The 22,685-nt window shown below is 30.9% G+C and overlaps 1 protein-coding gene and 1 pseudogene across 1 annotated transcript; both read left to right on the top strand.

The window, feature by feature from the left end:
• The first annotated feature begins 348 nt into the window (after nt 1–348).
• Nucleotides 349–6,343, top strand: LOC111295239 (putative linoleate 9S-lipoxygenase 5). The gene is made up of 9 exons (XM_089743054.1): nt 349–779; nt 2,782–3,071; nt 3,212–3,452; nt 3,557–3,900; nt 4,007–4,090; nt 4,289–4,396; nt 4,525–4,829; nt 4,937–5,200; nt 5,436–6,343. The coding sequence occupies exons 1-9, from the start codon at nt 398–400 to the stop codon at nt 6,187–6,189; spliced, it is 2,772 nt and encodes a 923-aa protein (XP_089599180.1). The 5' UTR covers nt 349–397; the 3' UTR covers nt 6,190–6,343.
• A 1,269-nt stretch (nt 6,344–7,612) lies between these two features.
• Nucleotides 7,613–12,162, top strand: LOC111293794 (putative linoleate 9S-lipoxygenase 5; annotated as a pseudogene).
• The last annotated feature ends 10,523 nt before the right edge of the window (nt 12,163–22,685 follow it).

Genomic DNA, 22,685 nt, shown 5'->3' with positions numbered 1-22,685 from the left:
ATAAAAACTTTCATAAATTTCACCTATAATATTTCGTATAAGTTGTCATAATAAAATATCTACAAAATATGACATATTCAAGTTTTGGTTCAATGATCATGTAAAATAAATAGTTCTTACATTATGATCTAAAATTAAATTCCAAAAATTATTGCCTACCAAGTAATTAAGGTTCCATGTTTCTCAAATAACCCCAAAAAAATAGAAATTATATAACTAAGAAAATTTAAAAAAAAAAATCTTCGAAGTGAGTTAATTTCTTTTAGGTCAATCTCAAAAGAGAGAACTTATTCGATAAGATAAAAAGCATAAAGACCAAAGTGCTTTATACTCTCAACCAAGTTTTCAATTGGAGGGAAATTTAACAGAAACTCTCCGATCCCATACGAACACAAAAATGAAGCTTCCCTGTCAGTTCCACATAGGGGTAAAGCTGTCTAGGCCAATTTTTCGCTACAAATTCTCCTCCATGGCCCAAACCCCTTTATCTAAAATTATCAAATTCAACCATTCGATTAAACCAACATCATCATCATCTTCTTCATATTCTTTTTCTTCCTACAGAAGCAAATCATTGCAACTCAACGCGGCCGCCGGCGGTGGTGACAGTGGGAGCAAGACGATGGTGAAACCGGAGAAGATCAGGGGCACTGTTGTTTTGATGAAAAAAAACGTTTTGGACTTCAATGATTTCCATGAATCTTTTCTTGATGGGGTTCTTGAGTTGTTAGGGAAAAGAGTTTCCTTGCAACTTATCAGTGCTGAAAATGGTGACCGTGGTGAGTTTTTTTTTATAAATTTTGCTTCTTTCCTGCTTTTGTTTCATCCTAAAATCCTGAAAAATAATAAGATATCAAGCATGTCTGTCTTGTCTAAAGTCAAAACAAAAGCTAGTTTTGTTGATGCCATTAATTTATAGTATTTGCTTTCTTTTTGGTTTACTAGCTGGTAACAGTTTTCACTCCCCCCATACCCGACAGGAATTTTTTCCGCTTAACCTTTCGATCAAACTATGGTTAGAACACCGTACATTCTATCTATCTATCTAAACTAAATTTTACAATTCATATTAATATAATATAAAATATTGATAATTTATATATTTTTAAAATATTTTAAATAAAAATTATTTATTATAATTCATATCATCATAAAAATACAAAATATTTTATATTTTTTTATTTTTTTATATTATTTTTTTGTCTTATCATTCTGTCTTATAATTTGATCTAATATGAACCTTTAACTTCATAAGATTTAAGTTTATTTTACAAAAAACAGGTATCTTTTCAAGTGATGAAAATAGCTCCACTCGTGCATCACGAGGTATGAAAATAAAAATAAATAAATAAATAAAACACTGGAAAAAGTTTTAAGGAAATGGAGCCCCCAGCAGTTAGATATAATGATGGTGAATGACAAAAAATTTAGCTACACATCTCCAATTAAACAAATCTACTGACTTAGTCATGTAGCTATCTCCAATTAAAAGACATGGCAATGTGATCAATTCAAAACCTAAAATCAACGTGAAATTCTATACAAGTCAAAGCTAATTAAATGTTACAACTATATTTCTCTATCTTTGCTTTTCCACTTGTTTGTTTTTAATGAAACAATTTACTGTGTTTTATTCTTCATCCATCCAGGACAACAATGCTTGTGCTTCCCTTTCATGTTTGTTTGGCAATGGATTCAAGGGCCTTTCACCTGTTATTTTTTAAGATTAAATATTAATTTGCTTTTCGAATTATATTACTTTTGTTATATTAATGTTTATAGAATAAAAAATTACAATTAGATACCGAAGGTTTTATTCTATCAACCATTTTATCTCTTTTGATTAATACCTTAATCCAAGGATGATATATTAAAAACATTCATAAAATCATAATACATAGCAAAAAGGCCTCTTTATTTTTAATTTTTGAAATTATAAAAGAGAACATAAGAAAAAATCTTTTACTTATATATTCTTTTTTTAATCCATATTTTGATTTTTTTTTTTTTAAAATCATACTTTTTGAATTTTTATTTTTTTTAAAATTACATATATTTTAAAATTTTTCTTTTTTTAAATAAATTTTTTTATATTTTTCTAATACTAATTTGGTGATGGACCCTAATATGATGTAGTGTTGACTAGGAATTCCCCTAATATTTGGTAATTAATCATCGGCCTTAAAAAATGATATTATCTTTGGACTAACTGTGTTAGTCAAGAGGATTGAAGTGTCGAATGTAACGAAATTTTAAATATTTAATTATAACTTTTTATTATATAAGTGCCAATGCAATAAAAATGATATAGTTCAATAGAGAAATATGCATTTCATCTTTTTTTTTTATTATAATCCTATAATAATTCAATCAAAATGAAAAAAAAATTTATCAATGCAGCTGGGGTCGCTTCGCTACGAAAATCATAAAGACTTGGGGGTCTCAAGTCTCCTAATTCAAGAATGACCAAGTCCAAGTCAATGTCAATGTTAATTGGTCTCTCTTTTCTCCCTAAAGTTTCCCATTTTCTTCTTCTTTTACATATCCTATTTTACATAATTACTTTCAATTTATTAATATATATATTAATCATGAATAATATAAAATCAAATTTGTTTGCTGGATTTAACAGCTTTTTTTTTTATCATGAATTGGTCGAAATTAACCAATGATTCGATTATATAAGACATGGCTCGTAGTAATTTTTTTTTTACTTTGTTTGCAGATTAAGTAAAAAAAAAAATTTGTTTAAAGGCCTTAACTTTGATATTGTGTTGGTAGCTAATGGATTGCAAGGAAAGCTTGGAAAACCAGCATATTTGGAGAATTGGAATTCTACAGGAGCTTGTCCACTAGCAGGGGAATCTATATTCAGGGTCAACTTCGAATGGGATGAGGAAATTGGAACACCTGGAGCTGTACTGATTAAAAATAATCATCACAGTGAATTCTACCTCAAGACTGTCACTCTTGAACATGTTCCAGGTCATGGTCGGATTCACTTTGTTTGCAATTCATGGGTTTATCCCAACGAGAAATATCACAAAGATCGTGTTTTCTTCACTAACAAGGTATATACTTAAATACTTTTATTGAATAGATCCGTTTTCTGTTCATTTATGTTCGTTAGATCATTAATTAAATAAATAGATTATGAACATAGCAAAGTTCGCTCATTTATACCTCTAACAAATGTTTGATGTTTCTCTAGACATACCTTCCACATGATATGCCAGAGCCACTACGTAAATACAGAGAAGAAGAGCTAAAGGCCTTGAGAGGAAATGGGGAAGGAGAGCTCCAAGAATGGGACCGTGTCTATGACTATGCTTATTACAATGATTTGGGGAATCCTGATAAGGGTCTCGAGCACGCCCGCCCTGTTCTTGGAGGATCTCCCAAGTACCCTTATCCTCGTAGAGGAAGAACAGGCAGACCACCAACAAGATCGGGTAAGACATTACATTGATCTGGATTAAGGAATCAATAATCATTTGTCTTGTTTTGAATTTATATTTCGTGTCTGACAATGTTTTCTTACTCCAATAATTAACAGATCATAACACTGAGAGCAGGATTCCACTTCTTATGAGCTTAAACATTTATGTTCCAAGAGATGAACGATTTGGACACTTGAAGATGTCCGATGTTCTTGCTTATGCACTAAAGTCTGTAGTTCAATTCATTATATCTGAGCTAGAAGATCTAACTGACCGCACTTGTAATGAATTCGACTCATTTGAGGATGTGCTTAAACTCTACTATGGAGGAGTTAAGCTTCCTTCTGGCCCCTTGCTTGATAATATAATCAAGAACATCCCCTTGGAAATGCTCAAAGAAATTTTTCGAACTGACGGGGAACAACTGTTGAAGTTTCCTGTGCCTCAAGTGATTCAAGGAATGCATCAAATATATGCTAATTTGAGAGTTAAATGTCTTTGACTTTTCACATATTTACTAATGTTCATTACCATTTACTTCGATATTTTAATGAATTGGAGCAGACAGTAGGACTGCATGGAGAACTGATGGAGAATTCGCCAGAGAAATGCTTGCTGGAATCGACCCTGTTATCATTCGTCTTCTTGAAGTAAGCTTAAGCACCACTCTGAATTTCTATTTTTCCTATTGTTTGTCAAGGAAGCAGATCGAAGGAAAACAAATAGAAAAACATTAAAAATGTATCTCAGAGCTCGAATTAAATTCTTTTCCTCCACTTGATCTTCAATGGTTAACAGATTATATTAAAGTCTTCTAATTTTTATTTATTTTTAATTCTTAATTGCAGAAATTTCCTCCAACAAGCAATCTAGATCCTGAAGTATATGGTAATCAAAACAGTGCCATAACCAAGGAAAACATTGAGCACAACCTAGAGGGACTCACCATAGAAGAGGTAATGTTTTGTATATTTCTTGATTCCATTCAAAAGGACAGTGTATGAATACTTGAGAGTTATTGTCATCGGATTCAACTTTTATTTGTTTTTAAATCATTCTAACTTGAAAGTATTTGGTTGAACAGGCACTGAGAACCAACAGATTATTCATATTGGACCATCATGACACAATTATGCCATACCTCAGGAGGATAAACTCTACTACAACAAAGACTTACGCGTCTAGGACCGTCTTGCTTTTGAGGAATGACGGGGCTTTGAAGCCATTGACAATTGAATTGAGTTTACCACATCCAAATGGGGATCAATATGGTGCTGTTAGCAAGGTGTACACACCTGCAGAACATGGAGTTGAAGGTTCCATATGGCAGCTGGCTAAAGCTTACGTGGCTGTCAATGACTCTGGTGTTCATCAGCTCATAAGCCATTGGTATGGCTATCAGCCGAAGAAGGCTTACACATAATTATATACCAATTATACAATGATTAGCTCGATTTGAGAGGGGATTTATGCTTATGCCTTTAATTTGGTTGCAGGTTGAACACTCATGCAGTAATTGAGCCATTTGTGATTGCGACGAACAGGCAGCTTAGTGTGGTTCATCCAATTCATAAGCTTCTCCATCCTCACTTCCGTGACACAATGAACATAAATGCATTCGCCAGGCAGATTCTGATTAATGGAGGTGGAATCCTAGAATGTACAGTTTTCCCAGCAAAATATGCCATGGAAATGTCGTCAGTAATATATAAGGATTGGAATTTTCTTGAACAGGCACTTCCCAAAGATCTCAAGAACAGGTACATGGTTCAAGAATGATTCTAGATATGAATCAAATCTCAATTCAGATACTAATTAATTTGGAATATTTAATTGCTAGACTTCACCCTGTCAGAGTCAGATCCTACGAAATTTTATGAGGTAGTCTGACGTTGAATCAGATCCTACAAAATATAAAGCTTTTAATTAGAAATTTTGTGGTACATTTTAGTTATTTTTTGATGGAAATGCCATGCTTCCATCTTCTCTGTTCAGAGGAGTTGCAGTTGATGATAAGAATTCATCAAACGGTCTTCGCCTACTGATAAAAGACTATCCATATGCTAATGATGGATTGGAGATTTGGTTTGCAATTGAAAAATGGGTCAGAGACTATTGCTCCTTCTACTACAAGACGGATGAAATGGTTCAGCAAGACCCCGAGCTTCAAGCCTGGTGGAAGGAACTTCGAGAGGAGGGTCATGGTGACAAGAAAGATGAGCCATGGTGGCCTAAAATGCAGACTAGTGAAGAGCTTATAGATTCTTGCACCATCATCATATGGGTGGCTTCTGCTCTCCATGCAGCAATTAACTTTGGCCAATATCCTTATGCAGGCTACCTCCCCAACCGCCCAAGTATGAGCCGCAGGTTCATGCCTGAGGAAGGCACTCCTGAATATGCTGAGCTCGAATCCAAACCGGAAAAGGTTTACTTGAAAACAATAACTGCTCAGCTGCAGACTCTCCTTGGAATTTCCTTGATAGAAATTCTGTCGAGGCACTCATCGGATGAGGTTTATCTTGGGCAAAGAGACACACCTGAATGGACGTTAGATGAACCACCACTTGCAGCTTTTAAGGAATTCCGAAGGAGGCTTTCAGGAATTGAAGAAAGAATTGCAGAGATGAACAAGGACAAGCAATTGAAGAATCGTGTTGGTCCAGTCAATATGCCATACACTCTGCTCTGTCCTACTAGTGAAGGTGGACTTACTGGCAAGGGAATTCCAAACAGCGTCTCAATCTGATGCTTCTTCAAATTCTTTACGAAGGGCAATCATTCCTTACTGTTTATTCCTACTTAATTGATTATACTATTGTATTATAATTACAAATAAATGTTGCTATTAGTGCAACAAATCAATTTTATTGACTTCTATAATATTTTAACAACTTTGAACATTATTCGTTGTACCACCAACATATAACTTATGATCAGGTCTTTGCTTGAAAATTAAATGGTCACATTGTTATTAATTTCATCCGAGTTCCATTGAAAAGGCCATGCGAAAATGATTTTACATGTTGGCCCCCCCACGTACGATCGATTTTATTACACGGTCCCAAAATCCGACGTGTTTGTGCACCATTCACATGGTTTTTTGCTTTATCCTCCTCGAAATTTTTTCGTGATGAACACTAAGTACTGGAAAGCTTAAAATGACTTTCATGACTAGAATTTTGAAAACAAAAACATTAAATGAACCGTGAGCAAATTTGCCAATGAATTCGATAGCAAGAAATTGCAAATATTTGACACTTTTGTTATGAGTGAGCAAGTATGTTGAGTAAAACAAGCGTAGTGATTAACTCAGTACAAAAACTCACCTGCAACGAGGCTAGTCCTGCCCCACAACCCCTGCACAAACGTAAATATGCCCTGGAAATTGATGTACTCTAACAAAGCACATTCACACGTAACGGTCAGTAATGGATTCACACTCAATTGTCAGTCTTGGAAATTTACTCCAATATTTCTTTCGTATGCCAATTATGGTCTCCCATGCCATGCAAAACTTTTCCACGCTTCCACATTGATCAGAATGGGAGGGGCTTCCTCGTTTGGACATAGCTTCTGCTACAAAAATTATACGTTCCCAGACATATCCTACCTAAAATTGAGTCTATTGCCACATAAACCCCAGCATTCAACACAAAACATGCAAAACTAATGTGTTTGTCGACAAAAGTTTTTTTATCGTTTTCTGAACCCAACAGCAAAAGGGAAAAAAAACAAAAAAAATGAAGAAAGAGTTATATATATTTATAAAGTGATGCTGGTCCACTAAAAGCATATACTAGGAGAAAACCAATGGGTGATCAATTTGTTCATATTAGAAAAAGTCGTAGATACGAACATGAATCTCGAGGCTCTTTGCCATCCTCGAAAATCCAAGCAGCTGGTCCCAAAGTTGGGTGTTGATTTGTTCTTTGATTCACAAGCACATCCAATCCATTGTATTTTTTTCTCATGCTTTTTCGTGCTCTAGGAAATAATCAAAACGGCTAGTTATACTTTAGGAAATAATTATAATTATTTTAATTATCACATCGAATTGTACCTGCATATTTAGATAGGATTGAGTTATCATGACTTAAATCTAGCACGATTGAAAAAGTAAAGTGATATATAATAATTTAATATGATGGCATAAGGTACAATCTTATTAGATGGTCCCAACTCCTATCATATTTGTGGAATATTTATATGACATTTATCCACTTGGGTTAGTGAAAGTTTTTTTTTTTCAGAATAAATATCTATTTATCTTTTGTTTTATTATCTTAATTTATGATAAAAAGTGATCCAGTATTATGTGAACACTACCAGCCTATAACTTAATTCATGAAAGGTGGCCATTAATATTTTATGTGAAAATCTCCATATGATATGATATTAACATGAAATTTACAATTTTTTATTTGAAAGTATTTTTCTACATCTGGATTGTATAAATCAGTTAAATAGTGATTAAAATGAAATAAAAATTGTTCCAATGTATAACATCGTCTAAATTACATTTGGTTAGCCACTTAAAATTCAAGGCATTTTTTTTCATTCCAAATAGATTATCTCTTTTATTACTTAATCTGTTAATAAAATAATGTACTCTTAATCAAAAATCTTGATTTAATATAAAAACAAAACTAATATTTTTTGGACCAGAAAACAAAACTAATATTTGTAGCTAGGAAACTGTTTATAACTGAAATGATTTAATAACAAGTGATAAGGATATCCTTCAAAAGAAAAGAAAAGGTTATTCATGGTGGTCCTTTCGTCCCACAAATGTTTCCATCCCTGCTCCCATGCACATGATGTACGTAAGCATGGATTACGCATGCTTAGGATTCTTCTTTTTGGCCACATGAATCATATTTTCCGTGAGGCATTTACAACATCTTATCTTTCTTTTCGAGCTAATTAAAATTGTAAGGTGAATCTCTGGCTATAACTTGACCCAACATTTTATTCATTTTGCCACATCCAAAGCACCAAATATATTCCAAAAAAAAAAACGATTCTCGGGCGTGTTCTCAATGCTGCTAGTGATGTTGTCAATGAGGTAGCCAGCAGGACCAAGAAATCCGAGAAGATCATCAGGGGCACTGTTATTTTAGTGAAAAATAATGTTTTGGACTTCAATGCCATCCATACAACTGTAGCTGATAGTGTTTTGAGTTGCTAGGCCAAGGAGTCACTTTGCAGCTCGTCAGTGGAGACAATGCTGACCCTGGTGCGCGTTCTTTATTCGACTTTGCCTTAACTTCTCTTTCCTCTCTCGCTTTTCTTTAATTTTATTCATTTTTCTATTCATTGAAATAAATTATCTCGCTTTCACATATATGATCTTCAGGGCCCTATCAATGCTTTGATACAAAAGCCATTATGCTTTGCCACTAAATTCTTTTTGTACGTAGCAAATGGAAACGGAGGAAAGCTTGGGAAGTTAGAAGCCCTGCAGAACTGGAACCTTACATTTACCTCTCCATTAACCGGTGGCGATTCCTTGTACAAGGTTTCTTTTGAGTGGGACGAGGAGCTTGGAATTCCAGGAGCTATAATCCTTCGAAATAATCATGCTGCTGAATTATTCTTAAAGACTATTACTCTTGAAGAGGTTCCTGGTGCAGGTCGAATTCACTTTCTTTGCAACTTTTGGGTTTATCCTGATAAACAATATAAAAATCCAAGAGTTTTATTCTCCAACAAGGTAATTAAGCAACATTAATTTGTCATGAAAATTTAAATTTCTAAGAGTTATAGTATTAAATAAATTTATTATTATTATTTTTGTAGACATACCTTCCACATGAAACGCCTGCACCGCTGCGTAAGTACAGAGAAGAAGAGCTAAAGGCCTTGAGAGGAGATGGGAAAGCAGTGCTCAAATTTGGGGATCGTGTCTATGACTATGCTGTGTACAATGATTTGGGGAATCCTGATACGAGTTCAAAACTCGCTCGCCCTGTTCTTGGAGGGTCCGCTGAGTATCCTTATCCTCGAAGAGGAAGAACAAGTCGACCACCATCAAGATCAGGGTAGACAATAGAAAATTACATTCAAGATTATATAGAAAAAGTATGACATTGGAGGACCGATGAATGGGTTTGAATCCAGCTTATGGAACAAATTATTGAAGCATCTGGTACAATGTATTACATATGAAGTGTAGACTGGTAATTATAGAGATGGATTCTAATATGATTCTTAATTTTCTTCTCCTTATAGATCCCAAGACAGAGGGCAGGAGGTTTCTATCGGACAGTTTTTTTAACGTTTACGTCCCTAGAGATGAGCAATTTGGTCACTTGAAAACGTCAAGACTTTATTGCTTATAATCTGAAAGGCTTGGTTAATCAAATGATTCCGTTGTTTGAGGCTTTTGTTGACCTTACTCCTTATGAGTTTGATTCCTTTAAGGAAGTAGAGAACCTCTACCTTAATGGAATTCCACTTCCTACAGATGCTCTCAATCAAATTGTGAGTCAGATCCCCTTACCAATGATGAAGGAGGTTTTTCGGACAGATGGGCAACAGCTCTTAAAATTTCCAGTGCCTCAAGTGATTAAAGGTGAAAAAAATTGTTTAAATATTGCAAAATGACAGCTTAAATATTGGCTTTGAGAGCTCAAAATTAATCTATGACTTCACATAGTACTATATATTTTGAATAGCCATATATTCATTTTAATATTTTAAAGACTTGGGAACAGAGAGGAATAAGCTTACTGCATGGAGGACAGATGACGAATTTGCCAGGGAAATGGTTGCTAGGTGCACTCTCTTCTCATTCGTCTTCTCAAAGTAAGGCTTTAACCACATTATGGCCTCTCTGTCTCCCATGTTTGCCAAGGAATCAATTGTTTTTAAATGTAAACTTATAACTATGAAATCAACTGCAGGGATTCCCTCCAACTAGCAAGCTAGATCCTGAAGTTTATGGTCACCAAAACAGTTGTATAATCAAGGAACACATCGATTATAATTTAGAGGGACTCAGTGTAGAAGAGGTAATTAATTTGTTAATTTATCTCTAAAGAACTATCAACTTTCTAACTAAATGAAATGGATTATGATTGCACAGGCACTGGGGAGCAATAGGTTATTTATATTGGATCATACAGGAACAAAGATTCATGCATCTAGGACAATTCTATTCTTGAGAGGTGACAGCACATTGAAGCCGGTGGCAATTGAATTGAGCTTGCCACATTCAGATGGAGATAAATTCGGTGTTGTTAGCAAGGTGTACACTCCAGCGGAACATGGAGTTGAGGGTTCTATTTGGTAGTTTGGTAAAGCTTTTGTAGCTGCGAATGATTGTGGTCATCATCAGCTAATAAGTAACTGGTAATAAGGATCTGTCAAAGAAGGTTTAAATATCTTTTATCAAGCAAATTAGTAATCAGTTTGTAGTTAATATGGTGTCGTTCAATTTGATCTCAGGTTGAACACATGCAGTTTTAGAGCCATTCGTGATTGCAACAAACAGACAGCTGAGTGTGGTTCATCCAATATATAAACTTCTCCACCCTTACTATCGTGACACGATGACTATCAATGCATTGGCCAGGGAGCTGCTTGTGAATGCAGATGGAATTATATAGAAGACATTTTACTCGTCAAAATATTCCTTGGAGACGTCGTCACATATTTATAAGAGTTGGAATTTCTTGGAGCAGGGACTCCCCACTGATCTCAAGAAAAGGTAAAGATAATCTTATAAGTGACAAATGAATCAAATCCTCTTTTAGCTAACTAAGTAATATATATATATATATATATATATATATATGCTTTAATGGAAATAATTAGCATTGTCTTTCTTTACTATATTCAGAGGAATTGCAGTTGATGATGGAAATTGCCCGCACGGTCTTCGACTACTGATAACAGAGTATCCCTATGCTGTTGATGGGTTAAATATCTGGTTTGCACTTGAAAAATGGGTTAAAGACTATTGCTCCTCCTAGTACAAGACGGATAAAAAGGTTCAAGAGGACCCTAAACTTGAAGCTTGGTGGAAGGAACTCCGAGAGGTGGGTCATGGTGACAAGAAACATGAGCCATGGTGGCCTAAAATGCAAACTCGTGAAGAGCTGATAGAATCCTGCACCATTATCATATGGATAGCGTCTGCTCTCCATGCGGCTGTTAACTTTGGGAAGTACGCCTATGGAGGCTATTACCCAAATCGTCCAGCACTAAGCCGCAGGTTCATGGCTGAGAAAGGCACCACTGAATATACTGAGCTTGAAAGGAACCCTGAGAAGGCTTTCTTCAGAACAATGGCTTCACAGCTACAATGCCTCACTGGCATTACTGTGGTAGAAATTCGGTCGAAGCACGCATCAGATGAGGTGTAACTTGGACAACGAACCCCTGACAGGACAAGAGATGCAATTCCCCTTGCAGCCTTTGAAGCTTTTAAAAATAGACTTGCTGAAATTGAAGGAGAAATATTAAAGATTAACATGGACGAGAAATTGAAGAATCGGGTTGGTCATGTCAATGTACCGTATACTTTGCTCTACCCAACGGGTGAAGTGGGACTCTCTGCCAAAGGAATTCCAAATAGCATCTCAATCTAAACTAAAGTTAATTAGGGCATTACTAATGTATAATCAGTGTGATGTTATGGAATCTTGATGTTTCTGTTTCCTATAACTATGGTTTTGTGTTTGCTTCCGATCGAATAAAGTTGTGTTTGGGGTTTTGATCTCTTAGCAATTAACATTTTTCTTTTTTATTTGTATTGTCAGGTTAATTAGGATGCTTCAGCTAAGGTTTCTCTATCTTCCATTTCTAGTGTTTTGCTACCATAGTTTCTTAAGGATGCCCTATCTGTAATCTTCTTGACTAGTGAGCCACCAAAAAAATAACTAAGAAAGATAATATTGGGATCATATATTTTATGCTCAGTCCCTTGATCTTATCATCATCTCATTTTTAAATCACACATTGAGCAATGGGTTTCAATTCAGATGGTTAGTGACCAGCAATAAAAAGATCAGGCTTTCGATGAATTTATTAACTACCCAATTGACAACAACGAAGAAAAAGGCACTTCTACAATAAATAAGAAAAATATTAGTATGATTTCGTCCCTGGTAAATTGTTCACATGCATAGAATTTATTTATAAATTAATTGTGGATGTAATTATTTGTGGATGGTGACTCAAAATATATAAAAAAGCTAATGACCCAAAAAATATTGGAGATGACTACTCGGACCCAAATTTAAAAACAAAAACTTCAAATATATGAGCAAATGTGGCAAATATTTGGCACATTTATAGTTTCCAATGTGTGAGCAACTGTTTAGCATAAGAAGATTATTGATTAAGTTAACAAAATTTCATATATAATGCTAACAGTTATATTTTGATTTATTGATAAAATATTAAATTTTAATTTCAATAAAAAAAACTGAACACCGATCCAATAACAAAAATATTGTACTCTTTGGGTTATATAATGCTTATTTTCTTTAAGGGTAAATATTTAATATATTGGCAATATAAAATTATAATTACATAAATAAAATTAAAAAACCATACATGTCTTATTTTTTTAATTAAATTTTTATTTTTTTAAATATATCTTAAATGATATGTGTCAGTTTTTTAATTTTATTTATATAATTATAATTTTATACTGACAAAATATTAAATATTAACTTTTTTTAACTCAAAAGCTAAAAAAAAAAAAGAAAGAACTATATAATTTATATACTGATGATCTTGATCCTGTACAGGCGTATATATACTAGGATGGAGAAAACTGACAGGTTAATTTCCTCAAGACAAATCGTTAATTAATCAATAATCTTGATTGAATAAAAGCAAAACTAATTGGAAATTGATGACTGAATCGATATAATAATAAAACAAGATTTTGGCAAAAGAAATATTTATTTCACAGTTCTGCTGGAATGCTTGAAAATATGAACGCAAAACAACTCCTACCTACTTTTTTTTTTTTTTTTGTTCTACCGACTCTTTTGAACTTTGGTAGTAATTTCCACAAAAGACAAAACTATACCCAACGTTTAAACATGCTGCGAGAAAGTTCACCCAATTCTGGAGCGGGCGACCATGTTTTCATCATTGCGTATGATTTAATTACTCAATCGACAAATTAACACCAACATCAATTTCTTTGATATGCCGTAAATGATATATCAGAATTCTTAAACTGATAGAAAGCAAGAAATAAATAAGCTAAATTTATTCAAAATATAATAAAAAAAGACCATTCTTTATAGTAAACATGTAATTAATTCGATATCATGCTGCCTAATTGGAAAGTCTGGCCAAAGAAGACTTGGCCAAGTCTATCTACTTTTCAGGAATAGGGTCCTCAGTCTGATTTGCCAGATATTGCATCAACCAAAAAGCCAAAAAGAGCATACTTTTTCACGTGCTTACTCTGTTTTTGTGTGCGGTTGAAAAAAATAAAAAAAATTAAAAAAATCTAATCCATTCGAAATTATAACGTGAAATTTTAGATTTTTTTTATTTAATTTGAATGAAATTAAAATATTAAATATATATTTTATTTCATTTAAATTTTATTAGAGAGTAATAGTATAATATATATCTTTTCAAATATATTTAAAAAATTCATTTAAAAAAAAGCATATAAGAGTATTTAATTTAAAATAAAGTATTATTTTGTAGTTGACTTACATTAAATCTAGGTCAAATTTAAATTATAATAAAATTAGTAATTAATTTCTAAGTAAAGAAGTTTTTATTATTTATATTTAATTAATATTTTTAAGAATGAAGATTATGCTTACAAGAATTGTGTATATTAAATTCAACTTTTAGTTATAAGATATCATTAAATTTTATCATCATTATATGTTAATTTAAATAAAATTTATTAAAATATTTTTAAATAAGTGACTTTAACATAATTATTTGAATATTTACTTTTTTTTATTTTTTTCAATTGAAAGTAAGTTGATTATTATTAATATTTTATCATAGGTACAAATTAATTTTCAATGCATCGGACGCGCTTGGTAATGCATCATTTGCCTTTTTAATGGAAAGTCTGGCCAAAGAAGACTTGGCCAAGTCTATCTACTTTTCAGGAATAGTGTCCTCAGTCTGATTTGCCAGATATTGCATCAACCAAAAAGACAAAAGAGCATACTTTTTCACGTGCTTACTTTGTTTTTGTGTGCGGTTGAAAAAAATAGAAAAAATTAAAAAAATCTAATCCATTTGAAATTATAACGTGGAATTTTAGATTTTTTTATTTAATTTAAATGAAATTAAAATATTAAATATATATATCTCATTTCATTTAGATTTTATTAAAGAGTAATAGTATAATATATATCTTTTAAAATATATTTAAAAAATTAATTTTAAAATAAATCATATAAGAATATTTAATTCAAAAATAAAGTATTATTTTGTAGTTAACTTATATTAAATTTTGATCAAATTTAAATTATAATGAAATTAGTAATTAATTTTTAAGTAAAAATTTTTTTATCATTTATATTTAATTAATATTTTTAAGAATGAAGATTATGCTTGCAAGAATTATGTGTATCAAACTCAATTTTTAATTATAAGATATCATTAAATTTTATCGTTATTATATATCAATTTAAATAAATTTTATTGAGATATTTTTAAATAAATAATTTTTAAAACATAATCACTTAAATATTTTTTTTTCATTTTCTCTCTTTTAAAATATAATCGTTTGAATATTTACTTCTCTCTCTTTTCTTTTCATTTCATTTTCTCTGCTACTCTCTCTCTAGAAGTCGCCAGATACTACAAACTTGGCTGGACGTCTGTCGGGATCTGAAAATTTTATTGATTTTTGGGAGACTGACTGAAATGTAGCAACAACTGGGTATTTTCACCGGGAAGTGGTCGGAAACTTTGAATTTCATCAGAAACTTTAACCATTTTTTGGAATTTTCAAAATTCTTAAAAAAAAAAATCTCAACAAAAAGGCCAAATCAACTCTCTATATTTTAAGATCCTTCACAACACTACTTAGACCCTAATCAAATTCTTAAAACTACGATTAAAATCCTTCTAAAAAAATTTATCAGAATACTAACTCTAACCTTCTTTGAAAATTTTTATCTCTTTGTCTACTATTCTCCTTTGATTACGTGATCAATGATTTATATAAAGATTAAATTGCAAGGACTAAACCAAATTCAAAAACTAAAAACCATTTTTTTCAAAAAAAAAAAAAACTTATCTATTCATCCGTTATATTTTGATTTATAAAAAATCCTCTTAGCAGCATAATTTCAAAATACAATCCTCCTTGTCTTAAAATTCTATTAGGATTATTTTTTGCCTTTATTATTTATTTTTATTTCATTATCTTTATCAAAATTTTAAAAAAAAATGTGTCTACAGTCAAGTCCCAACATATTTGTGCAATATTTATGTGACACTGACCTGTTTGTGTTTTTTGATTCCAAAGGTATGCAATCCGTTGTATTTTTCCTCTCTCTTGATGCATCATGGATATCTTTTTTTATTACTTAATTTACGATAGATAAAAAAAGGTAGTCCAATAATTATGTGAACAATGAAACATTCTATAACTTAATTCAAGAAATATGGTCTAATAAAATATTAAGTGACTATTTGCTTATATGGTATTAGCATGAAATTTATGATTTTTTATTTGAAAGCATTTTTCTCTACCAAGGTTGTATAACCAAATTAATTAGTGCTTAAAATCAAATAAAAATTATTCCAACCAATAATTTTCGTTTAAATTACATTTGGTTAACAGCTAAAGTTCAAGTCATTTTCTTTCATTCTTAATAAATTATCTCTCCCATTCTCTCATTATACATACATAAAAATAAATAACAGTGTGATCTATTGATAATATGTTATACTCTTAACTAATTTCAGTTATAAAAATTTAATTTTTAACAATCTTAAATATATAAAAAAAACAATTAATGGATAAAATCTAAATTTAAAACACTTCTTTTTTATTTGATTAGGCCTTGATGAAGTTTGACTCTTGGGGGTTGACATGTGCTTCCAAGATTGGAACAATTTTATGATTAATTAAAAAAGACCAAAAGTAATTGAATTTAAAATAACTCATAAGAAGGTAATTGGTTTAAAACACAAAATTGGACCCAAAAATCAAATATCCATTTAACCAGCATAAAATGGTCAGAACCCTTACTAGTGCATCAAGTCGAATTTGAAGATCCAATCTTTATTTCCAAATTAACATTTAATCTAATTCAAAATTAATTAAAATATAAGGTTTAATAGTAAAATTTAAAAAACGAGCCAATTTTGTAAATTATATAAAATTACGATCTCGAAATTTCATTTAGACAAACTTGGGGTTTAGTAAAACCCAATAGATGAATTTTAAATTGAAATATACTGAATAAAATCACGTGTCTGCCATTATTATTTATTATTAACGGAGAGAAAAAGAACACTAAAGGCAATTAATATTGGTCCTCTTATCCACGAATGTTTTCGTCATAGTGCATACGTAAGCTGGGATTACGTATGCTTAAGATTCTTCTTTTTTTGGTCCCATGTATATTATTTGCAGCAATTGTAATTGTCCTGGGTCTGTCGAAGCACGCATAAGCTGAGGTGTATCCGGGACAACGAACCCCTGACTGGACAGGAGATGCAATACCCCTTGCAACTTTTGACGCTGAACATGGACAAGAAATTGAGAGATCAGGTTGGTCCTGTCAATGTACCATACACTTTGCTCTACTTAACGGGTGAAGTTGAACTCTCTGGCAAGGGAATTCCAAATAGCATCTCAATCTAAACTGAAGTTAATGAGGGCATTACTAATGTATAATCAGTGTGATGGTATGGAATCTTGATGTTTCTGTTTGTTATTGAAACTATGGTTTTGTGTTTGCTTCCGATCGAATAAAGCTATGTTTGGGGTTTTGATCTCTTAGTAATTAGCAAATTTCGTTTTTAATTGTATTTTCAGGTTAATTAGGATGCTTCAGCTGAGGCTCCTCTATCTTCTATTTCTTTGTGTTTTACTCCGTGGTTTCTTTGGGATGCCTTATCGTAATCTTCTTGGCTGGTGGGCCACCAAAAAAAAGAAAGATGATGTCGGGATCATATCTTTTATGCTATCAGTCTCTTGATCTTATCTTGATCTCATCTTGATCTCATTTTTAAATCACACATTGAATAATGGGTTTCTTCTTTTCTTTAGATAGTTAGTGACGGCAATAAAAAGATAAGGCTTTCGATGCATTTATTAAAGACTCAATTGACAACAACGTAGAAAAGGGTACCTTCACAATAAATAAGAAAAACATTAGTAGGATTTCATCCATGAAAAATAGTTCACATGCATAGAAGTTATTTATAAATTGTGGAAGTTATTTGTGAATGATGATAAAATATATATTAATCCATTAATGACCTAAAAAAATAATGGAGATGAATACTCGGATCCAAATTTAAAAATAAAAACCTCAAATATCTGAGCATATGTGGCAAATATTTGGCACATGCATAGTTTGCAATGCGTGAGCAATGTTTAGCATAAGAAAAGTATTGATTAAGTCACAAAAATTCATCTGCAATGCTAGCAGTTATATTATGATTTATGGATAAAGTATTAAATTTTAATTTTAATAAAAAATAAACACCGACACGAACACGAACACGAAGGTGCTCCACTCCTTTGGCTATAATGCTTATCATTTTTAAACCCAAGACCTAAAGAAACAAAAAACGAAGAAAGAATTATTTAATTTATAAACTGATCAGCTTGGTCTTGTACAAGCTTATATATACTAGGCTGGAGAAAACTGCTGGGCTAATTTCCTCTAGATAATAGTTAATTAATCAATAATCTTGATTATAAAATCAAAACTAATAGGAAACTGATGACTTAAATAATAATAATATATTGGCCAAAAAAATCCATAAAGAATTCAGAAATATTTTGATAATAAATACTTGAAATTGACACATAACAACTACCACCAAGTCTTTTAAATTTTGGTAATACTTTCCACAACTAGTTTTAAATGTCCAGAAAACGACCTATCTGACGTATTAAACATGATGCGAGAGAGTCTACCAAAGTCTCGTTGAAGCGACAGATATTTTAGTTAGAAATATTAATTTTATACATAATTAATGAAAATTTTAATTTTTTTATTAAAAAAATAAAAATAAAAATTATATTATAAATATAAGAATGAGGATATATATAATTTTAAAATTTTATTAAAGTAAGAAGAAGAGAAAAAATAATGTAACACTTATTTTATATTCATATCTAATATATATATTTTTATATATTTAACAAATATATTTTTATTAAATAATATAAATTATTATTTTAAATTAATTAAAATTAATATTTTTAAAATTTTTTAAAACTATAGAAATAAAAAATTATTTATATATATTAAATATCTATAAAAATAAAATAATTATAAATTTAAATTTTAAAAAATAAAAATAAAAATAATATAAAATTTAACAACAAAAATAAAATATTCTTTATCCCCCCATATCTGATACTCTAATTTTAATTATTGCTTACGATCAATTGTCAGTCGTGGAAATTTACTCTTTCATTCGTATGCCAATAGTCTCCCATGCCATCTAGAATTTAACCACCACGGACGCTTCCACATTGATAGGAATGGCAGGGGCTCCACTCTTGTAGCCATTTGTAGCTTCTGCTACAAAATATCGTAGGCCCAGTTAATATTGTGTCTAATGCCTCCTAAACCACAGCTTCAACACAAAACCTGCAGTAAACAAATTAATTTTTTTAATGTTTTTCTAAACCGAACAGAAAAAAAAAAATCAAAGTAGAACACAATTTTTTTAGTTTATGTTTTTCTAATATAAATTTTTTTGTTTTACTTTGCCATTGTACAAATTTTTTTTGGGGGTTACCGAATATTATTTACTTTAAATTTTAAGCTTTAGGGTATTATGATTGATTCTCGGATAAATATATGAAGATATTTTTATTGAAATATCTATTCTATGTCGCTAATACTAAAGTCAATGAATTCAATTTCTTCTTTCGTTGGGAAAAGAAGTCAACATTGAATTTATGACGCATGCTTAGGATTCTTCTTTTTGGTCACATGGATCATGTAATGCCCCCAATTTTATATTAAAATATTTTAAAAAAGACCAAAAGTAATTGAATCTAAAATAAATCATAAGAAGGTAATTGGTTTAAAACACAAAATTGGACCCAAAAATCAAATATCCATTTAACCAGCATAAAATGGTCAGAACCCTTACTAGTGCATCAAATCAAATTTGAAGATCCCATCTTTATTTCCAAATTAACATTTAATCTAATTCAAAATTAATTAAAATCTAAGGTTTAATAGTAAAATTTAAAAAACGAGCCAATTTTGTAAATTATATAAAATTACGATCTCGAAATTTCATTTAGACAAACTTGGGGTTTAGTAAAACCCAATAGATGAATTTTAAATTGAAATATACTGAATAAAATCAAGTTCTGCCATTATTATTTATTATTAACGGAGAGAAAAAGAACACTACAGGCAATTAATATTGGTCCTCTTATCCATGAATGTTTTCGTCATAGTGCATACGTAAGCTGGGATTACGTATGCTTAAGATTCTTCTTTTTTTGTCCCATGTATCATATTATTTGCAGCAATTGTAATTGTCCTGAGTCTGTCGAAGCACGCATAAGCTGAGGTTTATCCGGGACAACGAACCCCTGACTGGACAGGAGATGCAATACCCCTTGCAACTTTTGAAGCTGAACATTAAAGATGAACATGGACAAGAAATTGAGAGATCGGGTTGGTCCTGTCAATGTACCATACACTTTGCTCTACTCAACGGGTGAAGTTGAACTCTCTGGCAAGGGAATTCCAAATAGCATCTCAATCTAAACTGAAGTTAATGAGGGCATTACTAATGTATAATCAGTGTGATGGTATGGAATCTTGATGTTTCTGTTTGTTATTGAAACTATGGTTTTGTGTTTGCTTCCGATCGAATAAAGCTATGTTTGGGGTTTTGATCTCTTAGTAATTAGCAAATTTCGTTTTTAATTGTATTTTCAGGTTAATTAGGATGCTTCAGCTGAGGCTCCTCTATCTTCTATTTCTTTGTGTTTTACTCCGTGGTTTCTTTGGGATGCCTTATCGTAATCTTCTTGGCTAGTGGGCCACCAAAAAAAAGAAAGATGATGTTGGGATCTTATCTTTTATGCTATCAGTCTTTTGATCTTATCTTGATCTCATTTTTAAATCACATTGAATAATTGATTTCAATTTAGATGTCTAGTGACAGCAATAAAAAGATCAGGCTTTCGATGCATTTATTGAAGACTTAATTGACAACAACGGGTACTTTCGCAATAAATAAGAAAAACATTAGTAGGATTTCATCCATGAAAAATAGTTCACATGCATAGAAGTTATTTATAAATTGTGGAAGTTATTTGTGAATGATGATAAAATATATATTAATCCATTAATGACCTAAAAAAATAATGGAGATGAATACTCGGATCCAAATTTAAAAATAAAAACCTCAAATATCTGAGCATATGTGGCAAATATTTGGCACATGCATAGTTTGCAATGCGTGAGCAATGTTTAGCATAAGACAAGTATTGATTAAGTCACAAAAATTCATCTGCAATGCTAGCAGTTATATTATGATTTATGGATAAAGTATTAAATTTTAATTTTAATAAAAAATAAACACCGACACGAACACGAACACGAAGGCGCTCCACTCCTTTGGCTATAATGCTTATCATTTTTAAACCCAAGACCTAAAGAAACAAAAAACGAAGAAAGAATTATTTAATTTATAAACTGATCAGCTTGGTCTTGTACAAGCTTATATATAATAGGTTGGAGAAAACTGCTGGGTTAATTTCCTCTAGATAATAGTTAATTAATCAATAATCTTGATTATAAAAGCAAAACTAATAGGAAACTGATGACTTAAATAGTAATAATAATAATAATAATAATATATTGGCCAAAAAAATCCATAAAGAAGCTTTCAGAAATATTTTGATACTAAATACTTGAAAATGACACAACACAACTGCCACCAAGTCTTTTAAATTTTGGTAATACTTTCCACAACAACCTATCTGACGTATTAAACATGATGCGAGAGAGTCTACCAAAGTCTCGCTGAAGCGACAGATATTTTAGTTAGAAATATTAATTTTATACATAATTAATGAACATTTTAATTTTTTATTTAAAAAATATAAAAATAAAAATTATATTATAAATATAAGAATGAAAATATATATAATTTTAAAATTTTATTAAAGTAAGAAATGAGAAAAAATAATATAACACTCATTTTATATTTATATCCAACATATATATTTTTATATATTTAATAAATATATTTTTATTAAATAATATAAATTATTATTTTAAATTAATTAAAATTAATATTTTTTAAATTTTTTAAAAATATAGATATAAAAAATTATTTATATATATTAAATATCTATAAAAATAAAATAATTATAAATTTAAATTTTAAAAAATAAAAATAAAAATAATATAAAATTTAAAAACAAAAATAAAATATTCTTTATTCCCCCATATCTGATACAGCTCTAATTTTAATTATTGCCTACGATCAATTGTCAGTCGTGGAAATTTACTCTTTCACTCGTATGCCAATAGTCTCCCATGCCATCTAGAATTTAACCACCACGGACGCTTCCATATTGATCGGAATGGCACGGGCTCCACTCTTGTAGCCATTTGTAGCTTCTTCTACAAAATATCGTAGGCCCAGTTAGTATTGTGTCTACGCATGCTCAGGATTCTTCTTTTTGGTCACATGGATCATGTAATGCCTCAATTTTATATTAAAATATTTTAAAAATTTGTTATGATATATATATATATATTTAAATTTAAATTTATAAAATATTTTTTATGAAATAAAATTATGAGATTTTTAAATTAAAAAAAATAATATTTTATAAATTAAATATAGATATCTACAAATGATATCAGATTTATTATTAATCAAACGAGAACTAAGTATTATATCGTAAAAATTATTTTTAAACTCTTATAAGAGCTAAATGTTATACCATAAGTGTCATATTTAAAATCTCAATGTTTAGTATGAACTTATAATTTGTGTGTGTTTTGTATTGAATTTATCTAACATTTAGTGTGATTCAATAAATCTATT

This window comes from Durio zibethinus, chromosome 14, assembly GCF_047325235.1.
Source record: "Durio zibethinus cultivar Kanyao isolate XHJ-2024 chromosome 14, ASM4732523v1, whole genome shotgun sequence".
NCBI lineage: Eukaryota > Viridiplantae > Streptophyta > Magnoliopsida > Malvales > Malvaceae > Durio > Durio zibethinus.
This window is presented reverse-complemented; position numbering and strand designations above follow the sequence as displayed.

Bases quoted from the DNA above. Each gene is read 5' to 3' on its own strand.
- LOC111295239 (XM_089743054.1), top strand. From the start codon at position 398: ATGAAGCTTCCCTGTCAGTTCCACATAGGGGTAAAGCTGTCTAGGCCA. The intron at 780-2,781 runs GTGAGTTTTTTT...TTGTGTTGGTAG, and splicing joins TGCTGAAAATGGTGACCGTG to CTAATGGATTGCAAGGAAAG. The intron at 4,397-4,524 runs GTAATGTTTTGT...TTGGTTGAACAG, and splicing joins AGGGACTCACCATAGAAGAG to GCACTGAGAACCAACAGATT.